Source organism: Polypterus senegalus, chromosome 7 (assembly GCF_016835505.1).
Source record: "Polypterus senegalus isolate Bchr_013 chromosome 7, ASM1683550v1, whole genome shotgun sequence".
Lineage (NCBI taxonomy): Eukaryota > Metazoa > Chordata > Cladistia > Polypteriformes > Polypteridae > Polypterus > Polypterus senegalus.
In genome coordinates, this window is record NC_053160.1 from 99,153,706 (window position 1) to 99,167,159 (window position 13,454).

Sequence of the window (13,454 nt, forward strand, 5' to 3'; positions counted from 1 at the left end):
TTGCAGGAATTGTTTCTATTAAATAAACAGTCAACAATTTCTCCAAACATATGAGGAATTTTAGAATCATTGTATGTATTATCTATATTAATGTTTTTGTTCACTTTCTTGAGGGGTAACAATATTTCTGGAGTTGACTGTATATACACTACCCATATGATGAGAGATTACAGATACACTTCTCAAATAATGTTAATAAAATACCTTCTTAAGAAACCAGATTTTTATTAACATTACATTAAAAGCAAAAAATCAAACAAAACAGAACATAAAGGCACATACAATTCAGATTAAGTTAAAGTAATGTTTTTGTGGTTAATTTTTAAAGACTGCAGAGAAGGAAATCAATAAAAACATTTTAATAATCCCAAACAAAGTTATCACACCTTTGCTATTAACTAAAGGCCTTTACACAAAAAAATGACAATATGAAAATCATGCAACAACCATTTTAATCACTTTCCATACACTCACACATTAATTTTAATATTCCTAATTTTAAAAAAATGTTCAGTATAATTAATATAGGATAGCCAAGTGAACTTGAGAAATATGAATGCCACTTCAAAACAGATCAATCTATTATCATCTTAATCCTTACTTAGCAATATAATTTTTTATTTTTAAACAAGCTAACCTGCCACGATTGAATCCCTTGGCTCAATAGGATGGAAAAAGTTAATGTTTTAAAAGAAAGACTGGTCCCTCTATTTAGAAAACAGAGCGCTTGCTATTAACTTAGAAGCCCATACCTGTTAGGCCTGAAAGATTTTAATTAATTTAAAGAGGTGACTGCAGACTGCAGTCCCCCTGGAAAACAATTTACAGTGTATCAGTATTACTTTATTTCTAAACACCATTGTAAATCACAAAAGTAAAGCTATTTAAAATTCTTCACCTTTGTTTAACATTAGTTTTCCTTATCAGTATTCGTGTTTCCTTCAGTATAATCAACTAAAGGAATTTTTCTTCTTTGGGATTGAGCAAATAAAATTCTTCTTTTTGCACAAATCAGTTAAGGGTCAATTTAGCATGACAAGGGAGGTCAAGGTATACTTTTGGTAACTTCATCACATTAGTTATTCATTAACAAAGTATACAATTATTGTTCCTTTTATAAAAATGTACAGTAACATATCACTTTCTTTTGCATCGTAGAAGACCTGAGGAGCAGAAGCAGTGAAAATATTCTCTGTTTACTTCATAAAGGAAAATTAGTTATTTTAATACTTTTGAAACTATGTCAGTAAGGCATAAAGCATACAGTAAGTGAAATTCGCCATATTTGATGCTCGGTATTTAATATGAATTTATAAGAGCTTATATTGTTTTTTGGTTCATCTCTCTATGATCCAGTTGAACACAATAATACATTGATGCTGAATATTGTAAAATGTGCAATGCTCTAAGGTAGCATTTGCTGTAGTATGGTTTAATATCAAGATGATCTCTTAGCAAGTAAATTCACAATTTCAAAATTTTATTCTCATTCTCTCCCTCTCACTCTACATAGACAGAGAGAGAGCATTAAATATAAACCACATTTAAACATAAAGGAACAACACCACATAATTACCTAAGAAAAAGAATTTCTATAAAATAAGTTGAATCAAAACATATCTGCAAAAGTTTCTCAAACTCTCTGCAACTGGTGCTCTCAGGATAGGAATATAAAATTTGGAGAGGCATCAGTGCTATGAATTTGTATATGCCACTTCACTTCCTGTCCTTTGCAAGCTGGTCGAGCTGCACTGTGCCTCACTTTCTTCAATCACCTGGTAACCCTCCAGTTGTGCCTGCTGTGTATCCTCATGCCGAAGACTGAAGCCCATCGCCAAGCAGGAAAAGGCAAGTGCAAACAGAGAAATATAATAGCTCTCCCCAAATATGACTATAAAACCCTTGGTTGAGAGGTCAGTCTTCCTGATATTGTATGTGATAACATAAAAACAGGCTCCTCCAACAGAGACCACACACAAGCACAGCAGCACTGCAACAGAAACAAATTGTTTTTAAGTCATGCAAAAAACAAACACTACACCATGTACAGTACAGCTGACCAACAATATAGTTTCTTTAGTATTCTTAACTCAGATTATACCAATAGAGGAGAAATACTGAATCCAATACCACCTCTTCCCAATCTCCAACAGCTTTTTTACCACCACAAACAGGGATATGTTTCACAATAAATGGCAAGTATTTATCTCCTCATCCTACACATTGCCCTACTGAGCTGCCCTATGATTAATAATTACTAGCTGTGCATACAGTACCCATGAGAATGTGCAGTGAACGGGACAGTCCAGGACAAGCTTTTTTGCCACCCAGCAAGTCCAGCAGGAAGACTCCACTTGATGTAAGTACACCAATGTAGCAGGAAGATGCCAGTAAAAACAGCAGGATCAAGCCAGTCTTTTGCAGTGTCCTCAATGAGTCTAGAAAAATGAGGAACGATACTGTGGGTCTTTAAGAACAAAACAAAAAAAACTCTAGTAGAAAGAGGAAAATGATTATAAAATTAAAACGTAAGACAGAATCCTAAGACAGTAATAATGGAAAGACAATAGTAAAAGAGAAAGGTAGGTGAAAATAAGATCGGTTTCAAAGCCAGTTAAATAAAATACAAAAGGCAATTTTTAAATTCACTTTATAAACAGGTAAAACAGTAAGAGTAAAACAATTTATGAGAAATGCATAACATCTAGAAACTGAGGTCTAAAAATAAATATAGAAAAGTTAATGCGCCATAAGAGACCAAATACCAAACAATGGTGTTCTGCTGTTGGAGTTCATGCCTCACAAGTCAACCATCGCTGGAGAAACCCATTAGTCCAAGAGTTCCCAAACTTTTTTTCGGCCGCAGACCCCTTTACCAAAAACTTTTAAAACCGTCGAGCCCCTAGTCATTTACTTTACTTACTCAAATTAATACATTTGTACAGTACTCGAGATTAAATATTTAACTAGATATCAAACTTTTCATTTTAATCACTTGTAATTAATGATTAAAAAAGATAAAAAGACCGCAGAATATGGCATTATCTTGTGCAACCTTTAATATCGAAACCTGCACTAATGAAAATTAAAGCAAAAAAATACGAGCAGAGTTTTTTTTTTACATTTTTGACATTTATGAAATAAATATGTAAATTAAAAATTAATACAAATACTCCAAGCTGCACTGTCTGCATTTCATTTTTGGTTCAGTCATATTATTATCTGAAGAAATAAAAACTTTTATCAACAAATAATTTCGACAGCCCTTGTGATAAAAAAAAAAAAACAATAAAGTATGTACTTACTTGAAACATGTTCAAACTCGAATAAATAAACTGTGTCCTCTGATTTTCTTTTTCGTAGTACTGCTCCTCAATAAATAATTATATTCAAAGTTCAAATCACAAATAAGTACATGTCACATCAAACAAACCAATTTATAGTGTTTTATGAAAAAAGCATGACCGTACAAGACTGATAGATTTTGCTAATATCGAATATTCATTGTCTCGTCCCACCGCAAGCAAGTGTGGACATGCAACAGTTTATCATGTCTGCACTTGCTTTGATACGTTCGATAAGACAATGCACAGACATGTTTGTGCTACATGTATTTTCATGCATTCTTACGTGTGACTGTTTTAATGACACATTTTACCTTTTCATTCGCAAGTTTGGTATGTAATGTGTTTTTATCAAAAAAGTGTTTATTGAATTATTTTACTTCTTAATTAGGTACCTAATGGAATCAGACATATTTTGAAGTAACAAACAAATAGCAGTAGTAAGGGGGTCTATTTTTGCTGTCCTCGACCCCCAAATTTTTTTATTGAAACTATCGACCCCTAGAAAGTTCAAATCGACCCCAGGGGGTCGATATCGACCACTTTGGGAACTCTTGTATTACTCTATCAAACAGAAATGTCATTGGAAACCATCTGCAGGAGTGTTGCTGCTTCACAACAACGCACCATCCCACAAATCAAGTGCTCTCTTTAGGGAATGTGGTTTCAAAGACCTTAACCATTAACTATACAGTCCAGACCTGGTCCCCAGTGATAATTGTCCCTTGTGAAATCCGAAAAATTTTCTACATGGACAACATTTTTCCAATAATAATGGCCTCAAGGAGGCAGGAACAGGTTGGCTAGAGCAGGGGTTCTCAAACTCGGTCCTGGGGGACCCCTGTGGCTGCAGGTTTTTCTTCCAACCAGTCTCTGTTTTTAATTGGATTCCTGGACTAATTAAGTGAACTGTTGTTTCCCAGATTCCCTGTTTTAGGAACAATATACAAATTAGAAAACTAAGTTTGGTTTAAAAAAAAAGTATTAAAATGTACTAAGCAGTTATATGAATTTTTTTCTTTTTAACAGTATTTTCATCTTGTCATTCTACTTTTCTAGGTGTTCTAATTGTTTAATTAATCCGTTATTTACTACTTTGTGGGGCTGACGCTAAAGTAGTTGCAGCCTTTCACGATTGAGTGTTGTTTGCTTGGGTTTCTGCTGTACTAGTTTTTAATTGTCATTATTAAGATTCAATGAAGGGAGCAAACTGCACAGAGAGAGGGTGAAATATCAGAGAGTTAAGCATTTAAATCCATAGCAAAAACAGAAATATTTCTAAGTTTCTTATAAATGTAAAAATCATGCTGCTGTGCTTTTCTGAATGTAGAATAAAAGATAAATAATACCAGCTAATTAAATGAGATCAATGTTATCAGGTGTTATCACTCATTAGGAATCTGGTTGGAACAAAAACCTGCAGTGGGTCCCCAGGACCGAGGTTGGGAAACAATGCTCTAGAGCATATCTCCACCTCTCCAGGGTCTCTTCAACCTGCACCCTACTCTCACCACAGATCACAATGTCATCAGCAAACATCATAGTCCACGGGAACTCCTGTATAATCTTATCTATCAATGTGTCCATCACTATTAGAAATAAGAATGGGCTCAAAACAAATACCTGCTGTAATCCCACCTCCACACTGAATGTATCCGTCACTCCTACAACAGATCTCACTACTGTCACACTTTCCTCATACATATCCTGTACAACTCTCACATACTTCTCTGCCACTCCCAACTTCCTCATACAATACCACAATTCCTCTCGAGGCACCCTGTCATATGCTTTCTCCAGGTCCACAAAGACACAAAGCAACTCCTTCTGGCCTTCTCTATACTTCTCCATCAACACCCATGCTCTTTCCTAGCATGAAACCATAATGCTGCTCACTAATCATCATCTCCCATCTTAACCTAGCTTCCATTACTCTTTCCCATAACTTAATGCTGTGGCTCATCAATTTTATCCCCCTGTAGTTACTACAGCTGTTCACATCCTCTTTATTCTTGAAAATCGGTTCCAGTACACTTCATCTCAACTCCTCAGGCATCCTCTCACTTTCCAAGATTGCATTAAACAATATGATTAAAAACACCACTACCATCTCTCCTAAACACCACCATGCTTCCACAGGTATGTCATCTGGACTAACAGGCTTTCCATTCTTCAACCTCTTGTTCTTGCTTCCTCCTTGCTAATCCATTGCGCTTCCTGATTCACTATCTCTACATCATCCAACCTTCTCTCTCTCCTTCTCTCATTCTCTTCATTCATCCGCCTCTCAAAGTACTCTTTCCATTTGCTCAATACACTCTCCTTGATTGTGAGTATGTTTCCATCTTTATCCTTTATCATCCTAACCTGCTGCACATCTCTGCCAGCTGGGTCCCTCTGTCTAGCCAGTCGGTACAGGTCCTTTTCTCCCTTTTTATTGTCCAACCACTCATACAACTCACCATACGCCTTTTCTTTCTTTGCTACCTCTCTCTTCACCTTATTTCTTATCTCCGTGTACTCTTGTCTACTTTCTGCATTTCTTTGATTATCCCACTTCTTCTTCACCAATCTCTTCCTCTGTACACTCCCCTGTACTTCCCCATTCCACAACCAGGTTTTCTTTTCCTCCTTCCTCCATATGTCACGCCAAACACCCTTCTTGGTGTAACACTTACTGCTTCTGCTGTAGTTGCCCAGCTATCTGGTAACTCTTCACTGCCACCCAGTGCCTGCTCAACCTCCTCCCTGAACCCAACATTGCAATCTTCCTTTTTCAACTTCCACCATTTGATCCTTGGCTCTGCCTTCACTCTCCTCCTCTTCTTGATCTCCTATATCATATTACTAGAAGAATACCCGCGCTTTGCAGCGGAGAAGTAGTGTGTTAAAGAAGGTACGAAAAAGAAAAGGAAAAATTTTTAAAATAACGTAACATGATTGTTAATGTAATTGTTTTGTCATTGATATGAGTGTTGTTCTCATATCTATATATATATATCTCTATCTATCTCTATATATATATATAGCAAAATACCCGCGCTTGGCAGCGGAGAAGTAGTGTGTTAAAGAAGGAAAGAGAAAGAAAAGGAAACATTTTGAAAATAACGTAACATGATTGTCAATGTAATTGTTTTGTCACTGTTATGAGTGTCGCTGTGATATATATATAGCAAAATACCCGCGCTTAGCGATGTCATGTGTTAAAGAAGTTATGAAAAAGAAAAGGAAACATTTTAAAAATAATGTAACATGATTGTCAAAGTAATTGTTTTGTGTATTTGGCGGCAGCGTCACAAAGTTTTTTTCGTCTAGCTGCATCAGAAAATGTACCACGACGTCTGACACGCCTCATTTTTACTGTTTTCTCACAACTTGGATTGCTGCTGTCATAATGGGTTTGAGTCTACATATATATATACAGTGGTGTGAAAAACTATTTGCCCCCTTCCTGATTTCTTATTCTTTTGCATGTTTGTCACACAAAATGTTTCTGATCATCAAACACATTTAACCATTAGTCAAATATAACACAAGTAAACACAAAATGCAGTTTTTAAATGATGGTTTTTATTATTTAGGGAGGAAAAAATCCAAACCTACATGGCCCTGTGTGAAAAAGTAATTGCCCCCTGAACCTAATAACTGTTTGGGCCACCCTTAGCAGCAATAACTGCAATCAAGCGTTTGCGATAACTTGCAATGAGTCTTTACAGCTCTGGAGGAATTTTGGCCCACTCATCTTTGCAGAATTGTTGTAATTCAGCTTTATTTGAGGGTTTTCTAACATGAACCGCCTTTTTAAGGTCATGCCATAGCATCTCAATTGAATTCAGGTCAGGACTTTGACTAGGCCACTCCAAAGTCTTCATTTTGTTTTCTTCAGCCATTCAGAGGTGGATTTGCTGGTGTGTTTTGGGTCATTGTCCTGTTGCAGCACCCAAGATCGCTTCAGCTTGAGTTGAAGAACAGATGGCCGGACATTCTCCTTCAGGATTTTTTGGTAGACAGTAGAATTCATGGTTCCATCTATCACTGCAAGCCTTCCAGGTCCTGAAGCAGCAAAACAACCCCAGACCATCACACTATCACCACCATATTTTACTGCTGGTATGATGTTCTTTTTCTGAAATGCTGTGTTCCTTGTATGCCAGATGTAAACATTTTTTTGAAGACATTTGCCTTCCAAAAAAGTTCAACTTTTGTCTCATCAGTCCACAAGGTATTTTCCCAAACGTCTTGGCAATCATTGAGATGTTTCTTAGCAAAATTGAGACAAGCCCTAATGTTCTTTTTGCTTAACAGTGGTTTGCGTCTTGGAAATCTGCCATGCAGGCCGTTTTTGCCAGTCTCTTTCTTATGGTGGAGTCGTGAACGCTGACCTTAATTGAGGCAAGTGAGGTCTGCAGTTCTTTAGACGTTGTCCTGGGGTCTTTTGTGACCTCTCGGATGAGTCGTCTCTGCGCTCTTAGGGTAATTTTGGTCGGCCGCCACTGCTGGGAAGGTTCACCACTGTTCCATGTTTTTGCCATTTGTGGATAATGGCTCTCACTGTGGTTCGCTGGAGTCCCAAAGCTTTAGAAATGGCTTTATAACCTTTACCAGACTGATAGATCTCAATTACTTCTGTTCTCATCTGTTCCTGAATTTCATTGGATCTTGGCATGATGTCTAGCTTTTGAGGTGCTTTTGGTCTACTTCTCTCTGCCAGGCAGCTCCTATTTAAGTGATTTCTTGATTGAAACAGGTGTGACAGTAATCAGGCCTGGGGGTGGCTACGGAAATTGAACTCAGGTGTGATACACCACAGTTAGGTTATTTTTTAACAAGGGGGCAAATACTTTTTCTCACTGGGCCATGCAGGTTTGGATTTTTTTTCTCCCTAAATAATAAAAACCATCATTTAAGAACTGCATTTTGTGTTTACTTGTGTTATATTTGACTAATGGTTAAATGTGTTTGATGATCAGAAACATTTTGTGTGACAAACATGCAAATGAATAAGAAATCAGGAAGGGGGCAAATAGTTTTTCACACCACTGTATATATATATATATATATATATACACATATATACAGTAATCCCTCGCTATATCGCGCTTTGACTTTCGCGGCTTCACTCTATCGCGGATTTTAAATGTAAGCACATCTAAATATATATCACGGATTTTTCGCTGGTTCGCCGCTTTCTGTGGACAATGGTCTTTTAATTTAGGTTACATGCTTCCTCAGTTTGATTGCCCAGTTGATTTCATACAAGGGACGCTATTAGCGGATGGCTTAGAAGCTACCCAATCAGAGCATGTATTACATATTAACTAAAACTCCTCAATGCTATAAGATATGCTTCCCGCGCGGTGCTTGTTTGCTTCTCTCTGTCTTTCTCACTCTCTCTGTCTGACGGAGGGGTTGTGAGCAGAGGGGCTGTTTGCACAGAGGACACGGACGCTCCTCTACAAAATGCCGCTTTATTGCAGTGCTTCTGTATACTTAAAAGCATGTATTGATTTTTTGATTGTTTGCTTTTCTTAGCGAGCGCTCTGTGACATTTTCTGCTCCTGACGGCGCTCCTTTGAAGATAAGATATGTTTGCATTCTTTTAATTGTGAGAAAGAACTGCCATCTCTGTCTTGTAATGGAGCACAGTTTAAACGTTTGACTAAAGGGTGTTATTTCATGTCTAGAGGACTCTAATAATGCTAACAGGTTGGTAGAGTTTATAAGGGCTTAAATTATATAAAAATAACCACACAAACATGGTTTCTACTTCGCGGATTTTCACTTATCGCGGGGGGGTCTGGAACGCAACCCCCGATCGAGGAGGGATTACTGTATATATATATATATATACACACACACACACACACACACACACACACACACATAGATACATATACATACACATAGATATCTTAATATCTACATATCTATATACATATCTACATATACACACACACACATATATATATATATATATATACATACATACCTATCTACATCATATATACACACACATACATACATACACACAAATTATATATATGTGTGTATGTATGTATGTGTGTATATATATATATATATATATATATATATATATATATATATATATATATATATATATATATACATACATATATATACACATACATATAATTGTGTGTATGTTTGTATGTGTCTATATGTGTGTGTATAGCTTTGGTCACTGAGTGCAAGGGAAAAATAATATAGTCTATAAGTTATTAAACAGTAAAACATTAACGTTTTAAGAAGTACAGGTACATTGAGCACTACTGGAGTGGTTGCGGGTAAACTACATTTTAAAGACTATGTAACACAACAGGTAAGTAGAACTAACTTAAGACTGCTGTAGTTAAACCCCTACTTAAGAAACATAATCTTGACCCCTCGGCTCTTGAAAATTTTAGACCCATCTCTAACTTGCCCTTCTTAAGTAAAGTTCTAGAGAAGGCAGTCATTATGCAGTTAAATGACCACCTAAATAAACATGCTATTCTTGATAAATTTCAGTCAGGTTTTAGAACAAATCACAGCACAGAAACTGCACTCGTTAAAGTAGTAAATGACTTCCGGGTAAATGCAGACAGAGGCCATTTATCTGTTCTCATCCTCTTAGATCTGAGTGCTGCATTTGACACCATTGATCACAACATTCTTAGAAATCGCCTTAGTCAATGGGTGGGCCTCTCTGGCAGTGTCTTAAATTGGTTTGAATCCTACCTGACAGGGAGAAAATATTTTGTTAGTTGTGGGAATTACAACTCAAGACACATGATATCCAATATGGTGTTCCACAAGGCTCTATCCTGGGTTCGCTGTTATTCTCAATCTACATGCTTCCGTTAGGTCAGATTATCTCAGGGCACAACGTGAGCTACCACAGCTATGCTGATGACACACAGCTGTACTTATCAATAGCACCTGATGACCCCGATTCTATTGATTCACTAACACAATGTCTGACTAGTATCTCAGAATGGATGAATAGTAATTTTCTCAAGTTAAATAAAGAGAAAACTGAAATTTTAGTGATCAGCAATAATAGATACAATGAGGCTATTAGAAATAAACTGGATACATTAGGATTAAAAGTCAAGACGGAGGTAAAAGCTTAGGGGTGATTGTTGACTGTAATCTGAATTTTAAATCACATATTAATCAGATCATTAGGACAGCATTTTTTCACTTAAGAAACATAAGTAAAGTTAGACCTCTTTATCACTGAAAGATGCTGAGAAATTAGTTCACGCGTTTGTTTTCAGTCGACTAGATTACTGTAACGCACTCCTCTCAGGACTACCCAAAAAGATATAAATCGCTTTGCAACTAGTGCAGAATGCAGCTGCTAGAATCCTAACTAGGAAAAGAAAATCAGAACACATTACTCCAGTTTTGATGTCACTACACTGGTTACCTGTGTCATTCAGAATTGACTTTAAAATTCTGCTTATGGTTTATAAAGCCTTAAATAATCTCGCCCCATCTTATATATCGGAATGTCTGACACCTTATATTCCAAATCGTAACCTCAGATCCTCAAATGAGTGTCTCCTTAGAATTCCAAGAACAAAACTTAAAAGAAGTGGTGAGGCGGCCTTCTGCTGTTATGCACCTAAAATCTGGAATAGCCTGCCAATAGGAATTCGCCAGGCTGATACAGTAGAGCACTTTAAAACACTGCTGAAAACACATTACTTTAACATGGCCTTTTTATAACTTCATTTTAATCGTAATTTAACTTAATCCTGATACTCTGTATGTTCAATTCATCATAACAACTATTCATGGTGGCTCTAAAATCGGTACTGACCCCTACTCTCTTTTCTGTTTCTTTTTCGGTTTCTTTGTGGTGGTGGCCTGCGCCACCTCCACCTACTCAAAGCTTCATGATGCTCCAACAATGATGGACGGATTAAAAGGAAGAAGTCTACGTGACCATCATCATCATTCAAGCCCTTCCGTGAGAACCCTAAATCCAAAGAGGACTGTTTCATTTATGTTAGGTAGAATGCCCAGAGGGGACTGGGCGGTATCATGGTCTGGAATCCCTACAGATTTTATTTTTCTCCAGCCGCCTGGAGTTTTTGTTTTTCTGTCCCCTGGCCATTGAACCTTACTCTTATTCGATGTTAATGTTGATTTATTTTTATAATTATGTCTTTCATTTTTCTATTCTTTAATATGTAAAGCACTTTGAGCTACTGTTTGTATGAAAATGTGCTATATAAATAAATGTTGTTGTATCTCTCAGTAGTAGATCCCTTTTGAAAGGCGCTACACGACGGCTGTGGTATAGAAATTACATTTTCTATGTGAACGTTCAAATTTGTGCCTCTGGTAATGTGCCTTACCGGCATTTAAAGAAAATTAGTTTTGTGTCCTCTGTAGTGTTAAGAGAGAAAGGCTTTGGTTTGGGATAAAAGGAAAAAAGGTGTAAAGAAAGGAAAGTTGCCTTTTTCTTTTATATAGTATAGAGATGTGTTCGCTGACGTTATGATCGCCTTTTGGGGACAGTCAGGGGTGGTCTTGGGTAGACTGGTGAGACGTCCCGCCATTAATTGGCTGTGATGGCACTGTCAGTCCTCCACTCGTGTGCGTGTCTTCATAATCCGAGCTGACGACCTCATAATCGTATACGTGCAAAAGAAAGTGCAAATCGCCTTAATATTAGTTTGCCGCGGTGTAGAAAAGGGGTCCGTGTTTGCACTTGTCTGGGCTATAGCTCAGGGGGAGGTGAAAAAAATTAAAAGTGCTCACTTTGACTTAAGGCAGAAGCGCAGTCAGCGTCTCAAAGGCGGCACAGCTATGCACGCGCTGGCTGCTCGACTTTTGCTGGGCAGGAGACCCCAGTTTTGCAGACACGTTCATGATATCAAAAGTCTCAGCTCTTTGGAGGTCATTCATATATATATATATATATATATATATATATATATATATATATATATATATATATATAGCCCACGCCGCAGCGAGAAGTAGTGTGTTAAAGAAGTAATGAAAAAGAAAAGGAAACATTTTAATAATAACGTAACATGATTGACATTGTCATGAGTGTTGCTGTCATATATATGCCTGCCTAAACAAGTCACTCTCGCTTTGCTCTTACTTTTTTACCGTTCATTTAATCATGGCTAGTGGCGGAAAAATTATAAAATGGAAGGAGGATGGCTTTACCAAAACAATTATTGATGGCGAATCGATTATTCATAAAGCTTGAATTTGTGATCTGTTTTTCTGTGTTAACCTTTTTTTTCATACTTCTTCTCAAACTAAGGTGGTGCGAGGGTAAAATGAATCGGGATGCGCTGATCAATGTAATCGGTGTACCAGGAAATCATGCATTGACAAAAGCTCCCTTTGCTTGTAATGCAAAGTGTGATTAAATGCATCGAAGCTTCTCAGCTGTGCTTGTGCTAAGAAAAGGAAACATTTTAAAAATAACGTAACACGATTGTCAATGTGACCTTTTGTAAGTAGTGCCTGGAGGATTCAGTGTGGAGAAACTCTAGAGACAGCGTGTGTATTAACTTGTGGATTTTTCTGTGAGTATTTGGTGGCAGTCTGACGAAATTGCTTCGGAAGACAGCGTTAGCCGCGTAGCTCAGCTCAGAGCGAAATGAGGTAAATGGGAGGGGAGATGATGACGTGACTCCCCCACCTGCCTTAACTGTCAATCCCCCTCAAACACAGTCTCTCGGAAATTGCATAAGCACACCCCTTTACCTACAATTTTAACTTAGTTACAAAGTGATCAAAACTCTCGTTTATGTCCTGCGTCCTCTCATTAAACTTGCATCCTGCATTACCCGTGGGCATGTGAAACGCCAGCGGTAGCCTGTCTATGAACTTAATTTAAAGTTTAGGTTTACACCTTGCTTTCTTTCCGAGGTAGCAGCACTCATGAATATGGTAGTATATGTCACTCGCTCGCTTCTTATTGTTTCGCTGCCTTCTCAAATATATAATGCATGTTTTCTTAAGCGCTTTGTGGAGGTCTTCCTGGTTTTCTACGCACTGCGTTGACAGTCAGTTCACGTGATTACGTGGGAGGCGTGATGATGTCACACGAAACTCCGCCCCCCCACGTCT

The 13,454-nt window shown here is 37.4% G+C and overlaps 1 protein-coding gene across 5 annotated transcripts in view; it reads right to left on the reverse strand.

Moving 5' to 3' along the window:
- Positions 1-208: 208 nt before the first annotated feature.
- LOC120532736 (transmembrane protein 127) overlaps positions 209-13,454 on the reverse strand; it is a 35,652-nt gene continuing 22,406 nt past the window's right edge. For all 5 annotated transcript variants that reach the window (XR_005634353.1, XM_039759063.1, XM_039759064.1 and 2 more), the window contains 2 exons: positions 2,277-2,438; positions 209-1,990 (listed from right to left, as the gene is read on the reverse strand). Coding sequence is in view for 4 of the 5 variants with exons in the window: in XM_039759063.1 (XP_039614997.1) it covers positions 1,695-1,990; positions 2,277-2,438 (458 nt within the window). In the remaining variant the exon portion in view is untranslated. The remainder of the gene's footprint in view (positions 1,991-2,276; positions 2,439-13,454) is intronic.